Source organism: Chamaea fasciata, unplaced genomic scaffold, assembly GCF_029207755.1.
Source record: "Chamaea fasciata isolate MVZ Bird 193981 ecotype frontalis unplaced genomic scaffold, bChaFas1.0.hap1 SCAF_7, whole genome shotgun sequence".
Classification (NCBI taxonomy): domain Eukaryota; kingdom Metazoa; phylum Chordata; class Aves; order Passeriformes; family Sylviidae; genus Chamaea; species Chamaea fasciata.
In genome coordinates this window covers 16057549-16079350 of record NW_027094092.1, presented here as the reverse complement: position 1 = coordinate 16079350, position 21802 = coordinate 16057549, and the positions used below count along the sequence as shown (strand labels likewise).

General features: G+C 50.8%; 2 protein-coding genes and 1 long non-coding RNA gene across 5 annotated transcripts in view; 2 read left to right on the top strand and 1 right to left on the bottom strand.

Moving 5' to 3' along the window:
* TNNI2 (troponin I2, fast skeletal type) overlaps positions 1-1097 on the top strand; it is a 176067-nt gene extending 174970 nt beyond the window's left edge. Inside the window, exons 4-6 of the mRNA XM_066187725.1 lie at positions 153-242; positions 376-552; positions 853-1097. Of these exons, the coding sequence (XP_066043822.1) occupies positions 153-242; positions 376-552; positions 853-951 (366 nt within the window). The 3' untranslated portion in view covers positions 952-1097. The remainder of the gene's footprint in view (positions 1-152; positions 243-375; positions 553-852) is intronic.
* Positions 1098-1775: 678 nt separating this feature from the next.
* Positions 1776-21802, top strand: part of LSP1 (lymphocyte specific protein 1) — a 48448-nt gene continuing 28421 nt past the window's right edge. Inside the window, exon 1 of one of the 2 annotated variants that reach the window (XM_066187719.1) lies at positions 1776-1928. In XM_066187719.1, coding sequence (XP_066043816.1) covers positions 1849-1928 — 80 coding nt within the window. In that variant the 5' untranslated portion in view covers positions 1776-1848. Of the gene's footprint in view, positions 1929-13602; positions 13778-21802 lie in introns of those variants that run through there. The other variant, XM_066187720.1, reaches the window with a different exon arrangement.
* LOC136292267 (uncharacterized) lies at positions 12317-13314 on the bottom strand. Of its 2 annotated transcripts, none has more exons than XR_010721872.1 (3): positions 13142-13314; positions 12539-12664; positions 12317-12401 (listed from the first exon to the last, which is right to left on the bottom strand). It is a non-coding gene; the product is annotated as an uncharacterized lncRNA (long non-coding RNA). The 2 variants fall into 2 exon arrangements; XR_010721871.1 differs by having other exon boundaries at positions 12334-12446.

Sequence of the window (21802 nt, the reverse complement as noted above, 5' to 3'; positions counted from 1 at the left end):
ACATGGAGATTAGGAACTGGCTGACAAGCTCCTCTTCACCTCAATCCCATCTCGTCTTCTGGACTGAGAACTTTCAGAGCCAGAGCAGTCAGGAGATGTGTAGGTCATGTGTAGGTCCTAGCAGTCAACATCCCTCTTTGCTTTCTTCCCAGGAGCTGTGCAAAAAGCTTCATGCCAAGATAGAGTCAGTGGATGAGGAGAGGTATGACACAGAGGTGAAGCTGCAGAAGACTAACAAGGAGGTGAGTTTCCCCTGGAGCCATCCTTCAGGGGAGTCTCCAGCCCATTCCTCATGCCTCCCTGCACTGCTTGGGTCCATCTCATGAAACCCATGTCCCGCTCTCTGTCCACGCCCCCTCATTTCATCCCCCCCAGCTGGAAGACTTGAGCCAGAAACTCTTTGACCTGCGTGGCAAGTTCAAGCGGCCGCCGCTGCGCAGGGTGCGCATGTCCGCTGATGCCATGCTGCGGGCCCTGCTGGGCTCCAAGCACAAGGTCTGCATGGACCTCCGAGCCAACCTGAAGCAAGTGAAGAAGGAGGACACTGAGAAGGTATCCTTCCCTCTTCCTTTTTTCCCTAACAGGAGTCACCCCCACCCTTCAGGACTCACACCTCCCTGTTTGATAGACACGGTTGAGAATGACTCTTTCTCCATAATGTTCTTCTTCCTGCTCAGTATTTCCTTCTCTGGCACCTGTGATGTTGAAACAGGAGGGTGCAGTTCACAAAGATGTATAGCATGGGTGGAACTGGGTTCCTTTAGCTGATATGGGGTGGACTGGTGTGGGGCCTGAGCCAGGTGGGTTCTTACCCTGGCACCATTCACACCAACGCAACCATCCCTCCCGCAGGAGAAGGATCTCCGTGATGTCGGTGACTGGAGGAAGAACATCGAGGAGAAGTCTGGCATGGAGGGCAGAAAGAAGATGTTTGAGGCTGGCGAGTCCTAAGCACCATGTCCCCACACCTGTCCTCCTCTCCCCACTGTCCCCGCTGCCCCGCTGGGCTCAGGGGCGCTGGCTGGGTGCCATTTCTCTCTAGTTGTGCAAGAGCTGCATCATGGCAGCAGTGATGTAAATAAAGCTTTGGTGGGAGAGGTGGGTGTTGCCTGCCTGGGTGGCCAGACCCCGACTCATGCCATGGTGCCAGCAGGGACTGCCTCACTGTGGCAGTCCTGGTTGGGATGGGGAGGCTTTGGCAGGGGCCAGTGCTGAGGGGATGGGGGATCTCTCTGCTGTTGGTCCCTGTCCAAAGCTGCAGATGCTCATGCCCTTCCCCAGTGGCAAAGAGACAAGCCCCAGGAGGTGTTACAGAACCTCAACCCATGATGGCATCAGCAGGAAGAGCTGAAAAGGGGGGAGGGGTGGCATCTGTAGGGCAGAAGCAGACCCTTTGGCTCCAGTGGGCTTTGAGAGGTGCAAAGTCGGGACAACCTTGGCAGCACTTGCAGCAGCACTCGGGGACTGGTACAGTGTAGGGTGCTGTGGTTTAGAGATGATGGCTGTCACCAGAGTGGCATGGGGAGCTGGGAGGGTGGCGGGTCCCTCCTCTTCCTGCCATGGTGGGGATATCTGTGCTGCCCATTTTTCTTTTGGGTTAGCCCAGGACTTCCAAATTTCTACCTGCTGACAAGTAAAATCTTAAATCAGTCTCAATGTTTTTTAAAACACAACAAAGCAAACCTCCAAATTCACCCTCCTTCTGCCCTCTCCCATCCCCCCCCCAAACCCTCAGCCCATGAAGTTTCCGGCACAGCTCACTTCTGCTGAGCACAGGAAAAGTGAAACAGTGACAGCACCGTGGTGCTGGAACTGTCTGTGGGGCTGCCGTGCCAACCAGGAGAGAAGATGTCAGACTCGGAGGGGTGCCAGGAGGGTGCAGAAGGAGTGAGCCAAGTGGGAGATGAATTCCCTGGGGAGAATGAGAGGTGAGGCTTGGGGACACCACAGCTGCCTTCCAGTCCCAGGGTGCTGGGAAGCTGGGAAGCTGGGAGGGCATGGTGGGAAAGGAGAATATGCAGCCAGAACAATGATGACCCATGAGGCTGGAATAGGTCAGATGTTCATCAGACTTTTGACAAGCTTTTCCAGCTAGGAGGAGACTTAGATTTCCTAAAGGTCTCATCCCCTTTGAACTTCTAAGCTCTTGGGAAGGGGTTGATCAAGTGGACAACTCCACTCCAGAAGCAGGCAAGCTCAAGTGAGAGGTCTGGTGACCTGGAGCTGCTCTGTGGCTGAAATCAGCCCATCTCTAAGACCTCTCCAATGTGGAGATCAGCTGCCTCCTCTCCTTGCTGGGCACATCTGATTTCTTGCTGCATCCCCTACGTCTCCAGCCAAATTAACCTGGCAGTGTTTCTGGCTAGCTGCTGTAAAGTTATATATCTCCCTGTGCCTCTGCTCTGCTTTACTGCTTTATCAGCAGAGGCTGTAAAACTTGGGGTCTCTTCACTTGAATATGGACAGCTTTCCATGAGGGCTAAAATAATACAGCTCAGTAGCAGAGACCACATCTGTCTGTGGTGAAGGCAGACAGATAAGCTCGGCCAAAGTGCATCACCCAGAAGTACTCAGATTTGGACTGGGCTCAGGCTGAGCATCCAGGGAGCTTAGGAGGTTGCCTGATTTTTCACCTCCAGCTTCAAAGCTTGCATTAGCATTTCTCCCCAAGGCTTCTGAGAGCCGGCACAGCTAATGTTGACAGGAAAAAAGAACCCTTTAGTGACATTGAGAGGAGAAAGGTGTGTCATCTCCTGTCATCGGTGGTTGCAGTAAGTGCTTCGGGTGACACCTGACAGCAATTAGCCTTGGCTGAATATTTGACTGGAAGCTTCAAAAGGTGCTGGAAGACTCACTGCTGAAACAAAAGGAAGCCTTGGCTGCTGGGGGAGCACAGGGGTTTCCTCTGCACCGGGATCCATGTGATTCCCAGCACTGTTCCTCCCTGGCTGTGCCTCTGCCGCAGGCTCAGCTCACCTTGCAGGAGCAAGGAGCAGGTGCTATGCGTGGCCCAAGCCAAGCAAACCTTCCTGCTCCCCTCTTGCTGCAGTAAGTGCAGGAACTTTGGTGCATGCTGGGCCACCGGCAGGGTTTGCTGGTGGGGCTGGCTCAGCTTGTTCCCTTTTCTGTTTCCTGCTGGAGTTTCAGCTAAATAAAAGACTGTCTGGAGGAGTCTGTTCTGTAGCACGTAGACCCTTACAGTCTTGTTTAAAAAGAGTGTGAACACTGACAGCAGGGTGGCACATCCTTTCCTCTCTAGCTGTGTTTTAGAATCTTAATGAAATATGAAAATTGATGGCAAAAATAGCAAGCAGAAATGAGTTCCTCTTTGTTATAAAAATATGAAGAATAACTTTCCCTTAAAATTTGTATAATAGTTTCATGTTCAGCTCTAAACTTCTCCTGCTTTTCCTTGTGCTGTTGAAATGCTTGCTAGACTCTGGTGATTTCCACTCCCAAAACAGAGGAAGGAAGTGTTTACTTGCTGTTTAGGTCTACCTTTTCTCACCCTGTGGCTAGCTTATCTTCCCAGTCTCCTCTCCTTGATGAAAAAGCCCTTTTCAAACTGACCCATGTATGGATGGAGGCAGGACTAGGCTCTAAGGACAGCCTAAAACATGATGGATGTCAGAGCAACCAATCTTGTGATGGAGCTGCCAGGAAAGTAAATCCCAAGGCTCCTAGGTGTAATGCACAGTGGGAGATGTCAGGAGAAAAATATTGGTGCTGTGTTTCCATAGACAACGAACCTTGTCTATTTAACAGTGCCCAGTGTATATAGGAGCATGCATTGAAAAAGTCCGAGAAATATTAATTTGAACATAGCCTGCTCTGTTTCCTCATACAAATTGGGACATACTGGCAAAGTCCCGCTGATGTAACACTGCTTAAATCAGACTGGTGTTATGCTCTCTTCCATGAACTGCAATTGCTATATGGGGAACTGCTGCAGTGTGAACCGTCCCAAATAAGCTAGAAGCTGGGGGAGCTCTGGAGAGCTGGCTGCTTGGGTTGTCCTGCCTTCATGGGGAGAGGCTGGGAGCCCAGTGTGTACAGGGTCTGTCACTCAGAGCTCTCTGTAAAGCCCTGGAGGCTTCAGGTAACTCCTGCCCTTAGCTCCTACACCCATGGCCATGCACATCCATTGGGCTGTGCTCTGCAGGATATCTGCACCTGGGAGGCAGATTGGCTTTTCCCAAATTCCCCTGTCTCTGTCCTCCTGGGGCTTCCCTCCCCATGAGCTGCAGGGCAGGCAGCCCATGTATGGTCACTGCCTGGGGAGAGGCTCCGCTGTGCCAGCAAGCCCCAGGCTTTTCCTTGCCACGTCCACCCCCAGCTGTCTTGAATTCTCCAGATCCTTAGAGGAGTCTCAAGGGTCTTTGCTGAAATGACTGCTGTTGCTAAGTATACCCATGGTTTGGAAGGAGGTTGTTTGGGAAAACTGATACTTGGAGAGTTTTTGGACCCCTCAGTACACCAGATTCCTTGGGGGTAGAATGGAGGGATAGCTGATCCCTGCTCAGGAGTAACTGGTCACAGTTTGACCCAGCTGGGCTCATTAAAGTGGAAAAATAGTAGGGAAAATTAACAGGGGAGGACCAGATGGATTATTTAATGAAGCTGGGTTATACTTCTGGTTTCCAAATTGGATATAGGTGCTCTGGCAGTGGCATTAGGGAGAAAGAACTGTCTCTAATTATAGGAGGTATCAGGTGCCTTCACTGTCCTTTTCTCCTTGGGGGAAAAAAAATAAATTAAGCCTGACTTGCCTCGCCTTGCCTCCAAGCTTATTTTGCTATGTAAAGCTATGGGTTTGGAAGAGTGTGTGTTAAAGCAGGGGATTGCCCAGCAGCCTTCATTTGAATTGCACTTTTCTTTTTAAAACACAGAAGACCCTCTGCTGGCTGGAAGGCTGGCTTTTTTCAAACTTATGGTGTGAAGTCTGGCTCTGAAGCTTGTGGGAATCCCTTGCCCCTGGATTTTGTAAGGTGAACTTACTTCAGAAGGTTTAGGGCTTTCCCCCAAATTTGAAAACCCTGTGATAACTGGAAGGGCTGTCTGTACAGCAGGGAAGTGCTTAATCTTGGCATGCCCTGGGGATCCTGGGCCCCTCTGCTCTGACCTTCACTGACCTTGCTAATCCAGCCCTGACTGATGCTCTGCCTGCAGCCCCCTTTGCATCCGTCACCCCTGTGACCCACATGCCCAACTGTGAGGTCTGCCTGGGGGCTGAGCTGACTCCTTGCTGCCCTGGTGCTCTCTTCAGAGCTGGGCTTACTCGCAGCTAGGCACTCATCCAGCCTGGCTGCTGCCTCTGTCAGGGCACTGGCTCACATCTGGACAGACCACCAGGCCAGGAGCTGCTTTGAGACCTCGTCAGTGCCATGTTTTTGTTGGGAACGGCTTTTTCTTTGAGGGGGGTGGGAATCCTGTCCCAAATAAAGTTGTTGCTCAGGCTCCTGGAGGCATTGGTATGAGCACCAGGCTCCTGAGAGTGTAATCTGGCTCTGACTGACTGCAGACCTGCAGTGGTGCTCAGAGCGAACTTCACAAGGATTTGGTGCTCTCACTTCATCCTTCCCAAGCTGCCCTCCTGGCACAGTCCAGCTTTGCAAACCTGCCTGGGAGGGATGGTGCCTGCTCACCTGGAACAGGTGAGGGAGGGCTCTGCTCCCCCAGCTTGCACAGCAGCTTGGACCTCCTGTAGCTGCAGTTCCTGTTCTCTTAATGAGTCCAATAAACTCCTCATCAGGCGGAGTCTTTGGGATTACCAAGGGGGTGCTTTGGCACCCATTGAAGCCAAATGCACAGGGAATGGATCTTCATGGTGTGGTTCTCTTCTAAAGCCTTTCATGAGGAAAAGCCTTGGGGATGTACATCAATGAAAGGAAGAGACAGGAGTGTATGATACGGGCTCAGGCCTCTTCACCCAGGTCTTGTTCTGGATCACGGCCATCTGGTATGGGTCAAAAAATATGTCCTAGGAGGTGCTGCACATTCTGGGAAAGCAGCTGTCCTGTATGACATGAATTTGGTATGATGAGTACTAGAGGAGCATGCACAGTGCCCAGCCTAGGTCAGGGTGTCACCATGGTGGGTGTTCTGTGGCTACTGCCTCAGGGATAGAGGATAGGTTATCTCTACTGCAAGGCCAGACAGCTTGAGATGTTTAGGAAGGTGAAGGGATGCTCTGACTGTAGAATTTGTTCACTGTGGGTTTGGTACACAGAAGAGGTGGTTTCCTATTTGAGCTGTGTGACATCTGTCAGGCTTTGGCAGCTGTCTGAGGTAACCCAAGGCACGCCACACTTGGCATCTATGTTTAGGCACCTAAATGGCTCCCTGATTGCCCAGTATCAGCTAGGAAGCACAGGCCACTGGTGAGATGTGAGCCCACCTTTCCTGAGGCTTGGCCAGGTGTCTCGCAGTCCTCAGCCTGTCCACATGTTCCACAGAGGCTCAGTCATGAGTGGGTTAACCAGCCTCACTTGGAGCCCATGTATGTTTTCCTTGCCAGTGCATCCATCCTAACACACACCAGATGTGTGAGGCAGCCTTTGAAGTGTCTTTATCCCAGGTTTTGGCACTCAGAGTTGTCTTTCTCACGGGCAGGTCTCCAGTGGCTTTCTGGGGGCTCCACTCCTGCAGCCCCCATCCCCTGCAGGAGAACTTGCAGCAAGGCAGGACAAAATATCTTCTGTTATTTGCCACTTTAAACAAGTCCCTCCTGGGATGGGCTGCTGGGGTTGGCAGCAGAGCTCCATCTTCAGTCATACGTGGGAGTGTCAAGCCCGGGAACTGCTTGGGTTCAGTCTGTGTCATATGAGCAGCGGTGGTTCCCAGCAGCCTGCTGCATCTGGTAACTGTCCAAGAAATACATTGATAAAGAGGAAGATACACGAGCAAACCCAGCTGGATTTATTAATGAATAGAAATGGCAGTCACTGGGCTTCTGTTGGCTTAATTGGTGACTTCTATCCAGTGGTCTGAAAACTTAGGGCAATCTGCAAGCAATTGATCTGAGAAGTGCAAGACTCACATTAGCTGGAGCTCAGTTTACTGGGATTTCTCTTGCTATTGCACAGACATGTAGGCCCAAATGCTTTTGCCAGTGTACGTCAGCACCATCCCTCTGCCTGCCACAGAGAAATCTCTGCCAGTTTGCATCAGCTGGAGGCCTTTGGTTCTTTTGCTTACGTGCTCATTTTGAAAACAGATTTTTTTTGTTAGGGATTCATTCTGCATTACCAAGGAAGCCTCTTTCCCAGCTCTAGGTATGTGTTGCTTGCTGCAGCTGACTAGACAGTTTGTGCAGTGCCTTTTATCAAGTCCTTGCCAGATAGCTTGGAAAATATGATCTCTTCTTCTGTGCTTGTGCATGCTTGTGCTTTTCTGCTGCAGAAGCAGTTTCCTTTCCAGTGCAAGCTTGCTTTGGAGCCATTAGCACTGACAAACTCTGAACTATTGACAGACCCCGAACAATCACAGCTCCCAGCTATTTAGGAGAGGCAGAGTTCTCTCCCAATAAAATTGATGACAATAGTAATTTCCTCTTGAAATAAGTGCCTCCTTGCAGTTGTCACGTAGCTTCCCATAACAGGAGCTGACAGCACTGTGCCCAAGCTGAGCTGTCTTGAAGGGCAGACTACTGTGATACACAGTCTGGGCACCCCTGCTCTGGTGGGACCTCTTCCTGGGGGTGGCATTTGTCTCTTCTGCTGCTTCTCTATTCCAGCTGCCATCTTCCTGCATACAGCATTAGCTGCCCTTTGTGCAGACAGGCTCCTCTTAGCTTTTTTTGGGCCTCACTTTGGAGCATTAATGACTGTCTTCCCCCTTGATGGTGCCATGTGTCTTCAAGCTTTTGGAATACATGGTGATGCTTTTGTGAACCCTTTCAAAACGGCTCCTGTCTTTTGCCCAGCTTAGCGAGGAAAGCATGGATAGGTATTGGCAAGCTGATATTAGATGCCTTTCCCTGGGACAAGGAGCAACTTGAAGTGAGGGATGCAGGAACTGTCAGATGGTGCTTGGGAGTTCCTTCTTATCCATTTAGTTTCCCTTGACCCCAGTTGAAGTGACAGCATGGCAGCGTAAAGTGGAGATTAATGGTTGCTGAAACTGCTTGCGTTGCACAACACTGCTGCATCAGGGCCTGGAGCCAGCTGCAGATGAGCTAATAAGTTTATATTGGGCAGAAGCTGTATTTTACTTCTTGAAAGCTCTGTGGTCAGCTGAGCAGCATGGCTCGACACAGGGCTGTGCTGGTGCAGTGGAACTCACCTACAGGCCCATCCACAAAACATGCTGCACGGCTTTGGGTGATGCTTAAACACGTCACACAGATGCCACCTGGTGAAGGAATATGGTTCCTCTGTTACTGGCTGTGCTCCTCTTATACCCAGCAAGGGAGATGTCTGAAGGTGTCTTCAGCTGCCCAGTGTCTGTCTAATCCCCCTCGTCAAGGCAAAGACCACTCCATTTATTTTAAACAGACGTTCAAAATTCAAATTCATTCAGCAGCTTTCCAAACCTTGGTGAGCAGAGACTCATGACAAAGCAATGTGATGCTATAAAAAGGCCTTTTTCAGACTGCTTCTACAGTATCTGCTGGGGGAAAACAACCTCTTGGCAGCAGCTGCCTGTATCTTATCCATCCTGGCTGAAGTCCTTTGTCCTGCTTCTCGGCCTTGAGGTAGACAAGCATCCCTAAGAGAGGAGGCTGCCTCCTCAGGGCCAATAGTTTTCCTCTTGTCCTGTAATGACCCTCCTGTGTGGGGTGGGAGTGTCTTATCTGCAGCCACTGTTTTGTCTTCCTGTCTCTTTCCCAAAGGCTTTGTTGATTTAACATAATATATAGATAGCAGTGCACGGTATCAGTAATGATGTTGGCTTGACATGCTGGACCAGCTGCACTCCTCCAGGGCTTGGCTGAGTCACTTCGCCTTGGCCCTGGTCTGGGAAACCCGGATGGTGGCTCAGGTGGTCTCTTGCTGTTTGCCCAGCTCTTGGTGCAACAGGGGCCCAGATCTCCTCTAACTGTGCTGGGCTACCTCATTAATGCTTTTCTCCTTCCCCTGTTCCTTAAATCCATCCTTTGTCCTTGTGTGTATCATCCCTGGAGCAAAAGCATCTTCTCTTTCAAGGCTTGTAAACTTGCATCTTCTGCTCTCACTGGTCAATGAAGCAAACTTCATGGGGAAACCTAATGATTTTAGGTTTATGGATGTACCCCTTAAGTTCCCCAGGGAGTGTCTGTTTTCCATTCTGTGAGGGTGAGAGGTGGCAGTGGGGTAGGGGAAGAAGGATGCCCCTTCTAGATCCAGCTTCTGATTCCCTCTCATTTCTGCCTCTTTGGATATCAGAGGAAGAAAGTAATCACTGATCCCATGCCAAATATTTCAGACATAGTATGACACAGTGTTTGTTGGCTGTTTAGACCCACAATTATACATGTTTTTCATGGTGCTCCTCTGAGCACGTCGGCCTGACAACAGCTGTGAGCCAAGACAGCTCCTGCCTACAGCAGCCCCTCCCTGAACACCACGGGATTGTGCATTGGCTTGGGAATATCCTCTCCTGACTCATGCCAGGACAGAGAAGGGCTTGCTGAGGAGCATCACTCTGACTGGACTCCTTGCCCTGCACCCTGAGCTAATTGCAGAGGTGGGGCGCCCTGCCCTCCTGGCAGCACACTTTGGTGCTTGTAAAGAGCTGTTCTGGTGGGAAGGAGACAATGTGCTGCTTTTGGCTGCTAGTCCTGCTGTTTCCTCAGGATTATCTCTTGTTTGCCTCTCTTGGTCTCTGTATTTGGCTGCCCGAAAGAGACTGCTGGCAGAGTAAGCTGGACTGAGTTAAGTGGGAATTCAGGGTGAAGATGAGGTGGGCAAACCCTGCCCCTCAGGCCAACATGTAAACCACACCATCTATGCAGCTGATGTACCAATGGTGTGCCCTTTTCCCTGAACTGGGGCTCCTGGGGAGCTGGGCAAATGCTGATGCCTGCCAGGCTGGTTTCTAAGTGGTGGATGCATGTGTCTGGTGAGGACAGGCTGGTGGGATGTGATGATAAGGGGAGAGGTTTGGCATGGCAGAGGGAAAGATGCATCATTTTAAAGGAAAACTAGAGACCATCCCCCATCTGGGGCAGTCCTAGGGGCTGCTGCTGGAGGCACAGGGTCTCCAACTGAGATAGGGCTCTTAGTCCTTGCTGAAGATGGGAGGCTGTCCCTGTGAGAACATCTTCTCGGGGTGGGATCCCACCACTGACATGCAGGCATGGACCTCTGGAAACCATGCTGGCAGATGGTGGCACTTGTAAAGGACTGGCCCTTGCAGTGACTGTGCTTTGGGGCTTATGCTGACAGTGGTTGACAACCCAGCAGTACTGGAGAGAAATGCTTGAGCTGTATTTCCTTACTAGCAAGATTAGGGTATTTCTGTTTCTATTTTTTTTTCCCTTGACCATGTGTGAGCCTTCAACTGATTTTGCAACTAGTGCTACATAGCAGAATGATTGTGTAATTAATGGGAACTGGTGCAGCCCTATCTCTCTGGGCCTCCAGCCCTCCTTCCCACAGTGATGGAGGCAGATCTGCTCTCTCTCACAGCATCTCACCTTCTCTCCTTCCCTGCTGCTGGGAAGAGCTTTGGGAAACTCCAATGCCACACGATGTGCTTCTGGGTGCTCCAGTTCCTGTAGTGAGGTGGTGTTTTGCTGCAGAGATTTATGGTGGCTCTCCTAGCTTAAACTGTGCCAAAAAATAACAGATGAATTAATTCTTTGTTTTTCTTCCTGTGTCCACTGTACTCCTACCCACTTCCTGGTGGGACCAGGGAGTTTGTTTCTGTGAAAAGATCCAAGCAGCTGTGGGACTGATGCTGACCTTACTGTTTCTGGATACATGGTATGACTCACACTGATGCACGTGGCGGTGAGGGGCAGGAGAGGAGAGGGGACACAAGGAGCCTCTGCACTCTAAGGGAGTGTTGTGGGATTTCTCCTGCACTGCTCTTTCTCTGTGGCCATATCCTTTGTGCTTTTGAATAATGGGTTTAAATGCTCCCTGCCCCATAGAGATGGGGATGGTGACTCTGTCCATTCCCATTCTTGCAAGCTATGGGTCCTGCCCTGCTCTCCTCTCTCTGTGGTCCTGCAAGACCCTGCTGATGCTGGAGGAAGGATGAGTTTTCTTGCCATATTTAATATCTTTCTCAAAGATGAACGCCAGGGAGAAAGACAGGAAGCCTTCCCCAGAGGCTGAGTGGCCCAGCCATCTTGAAAGATTTTTCCAGGCAGAGTTCAGTACCAGGAATTTCTCTCCCTGGGAGCAACACAGAGCTCAGCCTGCTGCCTGTTGCAGTTAAGGGACCCCCTTCCTCACTGCCTCACTTCTGGCGTTTCCAAATTATCTTAGCACCTCAGACCAGTAAGAACTAATGTCATGACCTCTCTCCGGTCCTGCATTTCATCATCCAAGCATGGTTTCTGTCAGCCCTGTTCAGTGAAAGCCCCATCTCTGAGAGGCAGTCAGTCCTGGAACTGGGGTGGAAGTCTGCCAAGTGCTTTCAAGACAAGGAGCTCATGCTGGCATCCTCCTGGAGCCAAACCCGGTGTGGAGCCAAGGCTCTCTTACTGGGGGAATTAACAGCTTTTCCTCTGCCCATTTACACAGAGACTCTCACCTCCCATAGGGGTAGCAGCCTCCAGCAGGCTCCTGCCTTCTCCTGGTGACAGTGTCTGCATTCCTCCTTGCCCCTCCTCAGCTCCCTGAGGATGGTCTGGCATCTCTGCCTGAATGAAGAGTGCTTGCAGTGATTTCATTCAACCCCCCGAGCTGCTGCTCGCCCAAGGCTGCAAGCTATATCTCTGCCTGCCAGGGCTCCTTCAAGTTGCATCCTTGCCTGGCTCGGTCCATGGGAGTCAGTGGCAGGTTTGGGCCAATTCTCTCCAAAAAGAAAACGCTGTAGGTGCACACTTCATTTCAACTCTAGCCAATTGTGGTGAAGTCAATAGGAATGACTTAAACTTAATTCACATGCTTAAACCTAATTACTCCTGCAAGCACTTGCAGGACTGGGACAAGCTCTTTTTTAGCATCTTTTGTGGTGGATCTGTTGCATCTTCTCACTGAATTTAGAAAGAAAAATATGCAGTGTGATATCATCTGAGCAGCCCACAGAGTGAGGCCAGCATCAGTGTCTGCGATTTGTGGATTTTGTTGTTCATAATCACTTAGGCAATGCTTAGTAAATACCTACAGGGAAAAAAACCAGAAGCTGTTTTGAAATGAAGAGACAGTGGAAAGGAGGGCAGGTACTTCCTTTCTTTTACTGAAATTTCTTGGTGTTTTTCATGGGCAACTTCCCCATTTCAGCTTACCAGGCGTCAAGAAACATTTCTGCAGAGGCGATTGAAAGGAAACGTGTAAATGGGATGAGTGGGACTGAAAGCAGAAGGAAGGTGAGGGTCTCAGCAGAGTGGTTCCATCACAACTGCTCCCATTTTGCAGACAGCCAGAGGAATATTCCCGCTTACCTTGGGAAACATGGGCAGGCCGTGCCGTGGGCACCATAATGTGCAAGTATAAAGGCATGACTGGAACTTGCTAGGTACAAGTCCAGGCACCTGTTGGTTTGGCATAGTAGAGGATCTCTTCTCACCCTAAAAGCACATGTGGACCAGGAGATGCAGTTCAGGGAAAAAGACTCTTTTGTTTTTCCCTCCCAAGACTACTCCCATGAGGAGGTAGCATGAAGAACAACCATCTGAATGCGTGGCAGATGGGCATTTTGTTTTAACAGGTGGCAATCTTAGTCCTTCATCAAACTCTCATGCGCTTCTTTTATCTCCTGAAAGATCAGTGTTTCATGGAGGCATGCCAGATTTAGCCAGACTTTTTGCCTCTTGCCCAATGTGATGGCTGGGAAAACTGAGGTGTGGGCGACTTGGTGACTCGGGCAGGTGAAGGGCAATGTTTGAGACCAGAAGCAGGGTGTAGGCTGCTTGCCTGCCTGAGGCTGCAGCTCTGTGGCTTCCCCCAAAATACAGCTGCTATCTCCATCCCAGGAGAACGTTTTTCTCTGGTGTGGCATTTCCCAGTGAAAAACCCCTTTGGTACTAATCTGACTCTTGGCTCACCTTCGGACGTGCGGGGACTGTTTGGAGGTGAGACCTTCATGCAAGACTTCTGCTGTGAATGAAGCGGGAGGGATTTACAGCCCGTCGAGTGCAAGTTGCCAACCTGGATTTCTGCTCCCTAGTTGCTTTGTGTAATCAGAAAAACAGTGGCAAAGGTGGGAAAAAACAGAAGAGAAAAAAATAAAAAAGGGCGGGGGGGGGGGCGGGGGAAGGGTGCGGACGGGAGAGGAGGGGGCTGAAGAAGATGAAGGAAGGAGAGAAGAGTTAAAGCCAGGAGAGAATCCCCCTGGCAGGGGAGTGGGGAGCGCCGGGCTTTGTGCTGCGGGGCCCGCCGGCGGCTGCGCCCCCAGAGATTCTCCCGTGACACTTCCACGAGGCAGAGGGGGAGGAGGAGGTAGAGGTGGAGGAGACAAGCCGGGGGTGTGGAGCAGGGGGGGCTAGCAGAAACAAAAGGAAACCAGCTGCAGAACTTCCTGAAGGCGGAGAGGGGGCCGCGGGAGCGCGCAGTGCCGGGCGGCTGCCTGCGGCGCTGGGGAGGGGGCGGCAGCGGGACCCTGCCCGCCGCGGCTTGGCCACCATGACCAGCGCGATCCTGAGGAGGAACTCCAGCAAGCAGGGCCTGCAGAACCTCATCAGGTGAGCGCCCACCTGCCCGCGGGGACCCGCTCCCGGCTCCGGCGGGATGTGCCCGCGCCGAGGGGCGCGGTGGGGGACGCCGCGGGGGAAAGGGAGTGTGGTTCAGACCGACCATCGTCGTCTCCCTTTAAATCGGCTGAATTTCGTCCTCACCCTGGGTTTTCCAGCAGACCCGATGCATTGAAAGGAAGGATAATAGATAACCCTCCCTCTCCTCCCCAAAAGCTGTATGAGGAAAGCAGATTTGAACTTACTGATGGCTTTTCCAGGAGCTCCCAACTGAAATAACTGAGCACAACTGTGCTGTGACACTCACCTGAGCCGCTGGTTCCCCCTCTCCCTGCAAGGGATGTCTCAGTACGTGGCTTTTTGTGTCTCCTGAGTGCTGAACGCTTCTGCCTAGAAAAAGGATTTTTCTTTTTTTCCCTGCAGGAACTGTACGTTGTGCACGCTGTGATGCGCGTTTTTAATTCAGAGATCAGTAAAGGGCCGGGTCCTCCCAGGGCTGCAAGCTGACACTGCTCTTTTTTCGATTTAATTGATCACAATAGTGCTTTGAACCTTTCTCTCAGAGCGTAATTGCCAGGGCAGGGAGGTGGATGGCTCAGTTGGGTTTATTCCCGTTTGTCAGCCGGCGCTGAAGCGGGGAGGACGGCTACATTGTCTGCTGGCTTTGGGATTCCCTGCCATGCGGTCACTTGTGCTCTTCCCTGGGGGCTGGAATTGCTGTTTCCCTCCATGGGTCTCTGGGATCGTCTCTGGATGATGGTGGTGTGCCCTGCTGATGGCCCTGACTGGGCTGAAGAGAGGCACTTCTCACCTCTTCGTATTTAACTGAGCAGCTGGATGGGTGAGACCTGGAATTAGGGAGTGCTGGACTCAACACTGTGCGTCTTGGGCGCCTCTTGGCTCCCTTGTGCTCACTGTGACTGCTGGTCTCCAGCTGAGAGCTGGAGGATGTCACAGTGGGGTTTATTTCACCAGGCATTTTCCAGTCAATTTGGGATCTCCTTGATTGGTAATGCAGCTTCTAAACCTCATCGCTCAAATAAGTTTCTTGCCTTGGAAGGTAAATGTGTGCCTACAGCCCATCCAGTCCTTGCCACTTTCTGCCCTTCTGGGCCCAGGGAAGTTGGGAGAAAAGCTCCCACTGGTTGCACAGGCCCCTAGGGTGGAAAGTGGGCAGGAGAAACTGACTCCTCTGGGTTCATCTTTTGTTTGGCCTGTTGGACCCATTCCCTGTTCTCAGGCCAGGGGAGCTGGGATCTGAGTTCCACATCCCTGTTTCAGAACAGGGCTTTGTCAGGGGCTCACAGTGGGTAGGGAAACCTCTGTGGGTGTGCAGAAGGCAGGGACAAGCTCGGATTTGGGGCTAGCTGGGACTGAGGAGGGCCAGGCAGATGAATTCGGCTGGGAATTGCATGCTTACAGCTGGGTGGCAATTTATTTTGCAGGGTGACAGATGGGGGGAGCAAGGGGAAGCACATGTACTTCATGAAGAGAAAAGGGGTGTCCAAAGAACTGTCCTCAGCACAGCCTAAACCAGGAGTGTTTTCCTGTCCTGAGTGACATCTCCAAGTTCCTCCTGCTGTACATAAGGGACTTCTGGTGTCCCAGAAACTCACAGGGACTTTTTTATAAGGTGATATGTTTCCTGAGTGGGGTTTTTACACTTAACCTGATTGAGGTTTAGCTTTGTGGCTGTGTTTTCCAGTCCTGCTGATGAAGAGTGGAGTGGGGCGTGAGGGATTTCCATGGTTTACATACAAAAAGCCTTGCTTGCGCACACAGGATTCAACAGCAATTCAGCAGTGCTCCATACACACCATAGCCTATTTTGTAGTTGTTCTTTTCTCCTGGAACAGTTTCTCCTGGAGTTGCTGAGATTGGCTGTAGGGCTGGCTCTGCAAGCCCTGCCACCTTGGCTGCAGGGAAGGAGCTTCTTTAGTGAACGGCTTGAGGCTCCTGGCTTGAAGATACCTTGCTGTCAAGATTGCTGTGCTCTGCTTTTTTTCTGTCCCAAGGTGACTGCAACCGAGTGGTTACACTGTCTAGGTCCTGGGCTCTTCTGGTGTGTCCAAGTGCTTTGGAGACTTGGAGAAGACGAATGAAAACAGCTGCTCAGAGCCATATTCACGAGCACTGGGGATATCAGTATGGTGTCAGGATTTACCTGGCTGCTCCTGCTGCAGGGCAACAGCAGGAATAACCCGGGAATTATCTTTGAGAAGAAGAATAGCTCCCTCAGCTATGGGAGCAGCTTGCCAGCCATCCAACAGCTGGGTTAAGGGTTGCTGAGCTGAAAACAGCGTCAGTCTTCTGGATTTTGAGTTGAAGAGCTGAGTCCCAATGCTTTAAGCATTCTGCCTTGTGCTTGATACAAAACCCCAGCATTTCTGACAAAGGGTCCCGTGGGTGAAGCATCACCCAAACATCAGTCCCAGGAGTCAGATTTGCATGAAATGCCTTTTCCACAGACTGTTGACAGGCTTAGTGCAGTGCTCTGGAGTGGTTTGGTGTGCTTGGTATCACTAGGACACCTTGGAGACGCCTGGAGGCTGAAGCACTGAGCCAGTACTCTAGGAAACATCTTTCACCTCTGCCCAGCCAGGAGGTGGGCTGGAAAAATTAGCCCTTCTTCTTTCTCACTGGCTTTGCAGAAGGTGCAGGCGGGGACATTCCATTGACATTTGAAAAGTTTGAGCCTGAAAAGAGCCCAGGGTTAGGCCTTGCAACTGCAGAGCAGGAGTGGCTGAGTAATTAGCTGGGAAAGGTATGAGAAGAATGGGCAATTGCAGGGCTATCTACCTTCCCTGCTTTGGCCCATGTGCCCAGGCACTCCCCTTGTCCAGCATAGTTTCTCTATCAGGATATCACTGGGGAAATATTTCTCCCTTTGTAGCACGCTTACAGCGATGATCCCTCACACGCCCACAAGGCTTTGTATTTTTTTAAAGTCCTCTCCAAACATGAGCCACTTTATCTTGTTATCACGATCTCTTTTTCCTTATCCTTCTAATGAATTCCTATAAATAAGATAAGGATCCAGCACCTGTCATGTCGATTCATTCAGTTCATTATCTGCTCCTGCTGGAATTTTACTCTCCTTCTATTTATCGAGCCTGAAGTGTTTCACAAAGGAATATGGCTGTTTAATTAACCTACAAATCAGCCTCTCTGTGAAGCAGCTGTGCTGCTCCTTGGAACTGGATTATTGGGCCTCATGGTTGACACTGCTCCTGCTGAGTGCTGTGGTGGCTTGCTGCAGTTGTGTTCCCATGGCTGGGCTGTGGGTGCCTGGCTGGGACGTGTGGGCATATGGATGTGACCTGGAAGCACTGCTGCTCTTGTCTCTTTTATCCAGCATGTGGGTGAATCTGGGGTGCCATTAGGAAGTGAGCTGTGATTTGTTCTTGGGGAAAAAGGACAGCGTTCTTACACGCTACAACACCCCTTTGCTTCCCAGCACAACGGGGACCTGGTGCAGAACAGGGGCTCCAGAGCATGGCTGCTGCACGAGTAACAAATAAACCAGTGTCTCTAATTATGTGTCTTTGCAGTGCCACGGAGTCTGAAGTGCAAATAATGCTGTGGGAAAAGGGGGCTGAATTTGAGGATGAAAAAACTCAGGGGAAGAAGCAAGCCAGAAATTTTGATCACGGGATAGAGCTAATTATTTACTCTGTAGGATGAGATTTTTGCTTTGTTATCTTCTGTGGATTAATGAATCCCGTTATGGGAAGCCAGAATGTGAGATCTGAAATGAATCTTGCACAACTGGGTCTTGGCTTGCTATATGTGATGAGATGCTTGCGACCTCCAGCACTCATGTCCTGGCACCCATGAGGCAGCTGCAGGACCCCTTCTTTCTCCCTACAACATGTTACTGCATTTTCAAGCAATGCTCTTGGTGATGCTTAGAGTTCCTCAGCATTAGGGATAGCTTTAAAATTCCCTGAACTCCTTGAATTTTGGTGCGTGTTGTGATTGTAATATTCAGTTTGATCAGGATATGGGGGCTCTGCCCAGCTCTGTGGGATGCCTTCATTTCTGCCTGCATTCTATGTTTCCCAAAGCTTGCCAGGATGTGTCTCAGCAGGGAAGATGCTGCTCCAGTATTTTTGTCTTGACCTCCTGAGTGCTGAGCTGGGAACAAGGAGCTTCAAGCACTTGGGAGGGCCGGATGGTGCTTTGAAGGGGAAGAACACATTTTGTGGAGTGGGGGAGTGTGTGGTTGATGCCAGGACATGGTTTGGGCACAGTTTGTTACCTGGGAGATAGCTACTGCCTCCAGGGGCTATTGAAGCACCACTCTGCTTCAACTCCCTGGCTCTTAGGCGTAGGGAGCGAGGAATTCTTGCTGTGAAGAAGTGGGGCAGCTCTTTAGGGGAAGATGGGGAAACGGAAACATGTAGGAATGAGCCAGTAGCAGATCTGTTGTGTGGGAAGAGGAGGGAGACAGGGACAGCAAGAGGACACAGGGCCTTCATCAGTGTGATTCATGCTTTGCAATGCTGCCTACACGTGTCATGAGGAGCCTAAGCTGCTCCCCTTCTTGAATCTAACCTATCTTGATGTTTTTATTAGTGGCTTTCATTTTTTTTTATCCCTCTGTGCCCCATTGCCGTGGCCAGAACAGATGGGCACCTTTGTAGAACCCACAAAAGGAGGGAGGATAGAAAGGGAGACATAAGCAGAGGCTGCTGGCAGGGAGGAGTGTCCAGAAGAGCCCTTTGGGCCAGACTGGCATGCCCAGGGGATTCCCACATCCCAGGGTGTCTTCTGTGGTGCCAGCTGCTTGCAGAGTGATGCCACCATATTTTGCAAGCCAGGAGGAACCTGGGGATTTGCAGCCAGGTGAGCTGTAGGGCAGGGTGAGGGTAAGGGCTAAGCCAGTGCGTGGTGGGTAAGTCCCTCTCTAGGTGCCTTGTGGGGTGCCCACTCTCAGCTTTCACCCCAAGGATAACAGCTCATCCTTTCTCTCCACTTGAAGTAGCTCATCTCTCCCCTCTGAGTACTCTGTGGATCCATTCCCAGATTTTTTCCAGCCCTGTGGTTTGTTTTGTCAGAGCTCCACCTACAACTGACCTTTCCCAGAAACCAGTGCATGGGTTTTGTTTGCCTTTAGGGTGGCCTGACTCAGATTTTTACCTGCTCTCAAGCAATTGGATGTTCAGGGCCTGAACTTTGAGCCCATGGAAATTTTGGGAAGCTGTAGTGAGCCTTTGCACAGGTTATTGGCATCCTCTGATGGTGTGGAGAGGGGTCACCATGTGTATCTGAGCGTGGTTCAGCTAGAAAGAGCACTGGATGGAGAAGCTGAGGGCTGAGACTTTGCAGCTGGGATGGTGTCTAAAAACTAAATTTCAGCTTCCAGATTATTTTGGTTTCTTCTTCTTCTCCCTCTGTTTCTAACTCTTTTGATGGAGCATCAAATAGCATCAGCACCATCCCTCAGCTCTGTGGTGGGCAAAGGGCAGCTGGGGCTGCCAAGTGCCTCTGTCCCACAGCAAGAAGCTGGAGTACCATGGCCTCAAATGCAGGATTTTGGGATCAGTATTTTGGGGCAAGGACTCTTTTTTCCTCATGAAGATACTCTGCCCCAGCGCAGCAGTGACCAAGGGCTTGCTGCTGGCTGTGGTTGCTGTTGCAGCACCGCTCGTCAGCGATGGCTGTGAGCGAGGAGAGCCTCAGCTCTCCCAGGGAGTGGAGCAGTGCATTCTCACGGCCTCCCGGTGCCTCCTGCCAGTGCTCAGACACCAAACTCCCTCCTGCTGCTGGGGGAACTGCCTTGCCCCCAGGGCTGCAGAGTGAGGGCCAAGCCAGCTGTGCTGTAAAAACCACCACGCTGATACAAATCTTACTCTTAATCCCGGCTTGAAGCAGGAATAAGGCAATTGCTCACCGTTCTAGACTCGGACTTGTTTTCCATCAGGACAGCATCAAGAAGGATGCTGGCTGACTGTAGCCAAGAAAGGGAGGCTGTGGAGTCTTGCTTCCCTCTTAAAGAGGAGAAAAATAAAATACAAAAGCTGGGTAAGGCAGTCTGCATCTCTTTGACAAGTCTATTTTCTCCTCTGACATGCTTCTCCCTTGCAAAAACAGAGCCCAGACTTCCTGCCCTGTGGAAAAAACCCTCCAGTTCCTTGAATCTTAGGTCTGAGATGGAAAGACCGTGAGAAAGAGCCATGGTTCGAGGTCATACACAGCACTGATTTCTCACACCTACTGAATGCAGTGCAGTGCTGGGAGGGCTCAGGCTCCAGCCCTTTCCTCCCCCCTGCCAAATTCCTGACCGGTGATGGTAATACATTATTGCACCAGCCTATCTGTGTGCTAAGGACCCACGGTCCTGAGGGTGCAATTCATCATCTTGGAAAGGATTCGTTTGGATTCTGTCCGCCATGATTAAAATCAATAATAATAAAAAGAAACGGTTTGTTCCCACTGGTTGCCTCGTGCCTCTGTGAGTGGTTGTGCATCACCTGTGGAGTCTGGAAGCATGGAGCATTCCGTGTACCTTATTGGAGCCACAGTCCTGTGTGTGGAGGGGACAGATGAGGCTCATGATGAAGGACCAGCCCTGCTTTTATCCCTCCTCCAGGGTCTGCTTCTGCCATTTGCCACTTGCTTTCTCAAGTGTGTCTTGTTTTGCTTGTGGAAGCAGTAAATTACCATCCTGGGGCTTTCCCTGCCTGTCATGCCACAGTGACATGTCAATCTTTGGAGGGGATTTAGTGAAGGCTAAACTACGCAGAGTTTTATGTGTGGCACATGAGATGCAGGGCTGCACATCTGCACATCCTTCTCAGGGCAAAAACGGGATGTGCTTGTGCAGAGGAAGTCCGTGATCTGTTTAAAAAAAGGAGAGTTGCTTTTATTTTTAAAAGGGAGATAGGTCTCTGCGACGCTGAATGTGGTTTTCCTTCTATTTCTGCTTGATGAAAGTTTGGGATGTATCATATTCTGTCGGGATGCCTTGGTGTGTCCTTATCACCCCATACGTGCTGCCTTTCCAAACCCCCAGTTCTAGAAGGAGGTGGAGATGGGCTCTGTGGCCACTCCTGGGTGTGAAGCAGATCTATCCTGCTCTTCACATCCTGAAGGTGACCCGTGATTTGTAGGAGAAATGGGGAGACGTGGCTGAGGCTGCACAGCTACGTGTGGGGTGGGGAAGCTTGGTATGAGAAAAAGGCTGAGGGTGAAGCACATAGATGCATTTTTTCCTCTCCCCCTGCCCCCCTCCTTGTTCAAACTCTGTAGCCTGGACTCTGAACGGAGCAATGCAGCTGAGGAATTACATGAATGTATGGGAGGGAGAGGCTTGTAGAGTATCTCTGGCTGCCTTTGACTGACACACTGCTGTTTCAGAGCTAGAATAACTCTCTTGAGGCCAGGCTGAAATAAACTTCAGGCTGTGACATAATAATTCTTCATTTTATTTCTTTTCTCAGTCTCCCTGTATTGTACTGCTATGCACACCCCCTTCCTCATTCAGTGGGATGGTGACCCAGCTGTAATCTTTGCTATCCAGCCGCATTACTGCTAAGGCATGGAAACCCATGACTTCTGTGGTGGCCTGGCACTAGTGGTCCTGAATGACATGAGTGGAGGCATTATCTGCGTATTTCAGCATAGTTGACTCAGTCACACAGAGCCATTATATGCTGCTAATAAGTGATTAATTTGTTGGCAGAAGATCAAGTGGGTGAGGGAGTTGTAGCCTTCAGAGGGTGTCCCCTTCCGTGTGACAGGGTGAGCTGCACATCTTCTGCCAGCAGTCAGGGCCCTTTATAAATGTGTGATAAATACAATGTGAAATAAAGCCTGGCAGCTCTGCTCGGCAGCAGATGATCTTGTTGATGGTCCTAGGCCATATTCTGCCCTGATGTTGTATCTGGCACTGTGACAGGGCAATGCAGACTGCAGTGGATTACATGGAAGGGGAAGATCCCTTGCATTGGTTTCTGGCATCTCCCTTTCTCCAAACCTCAACAGAGTGGAGATGGGATGGCTGCTAGGGGA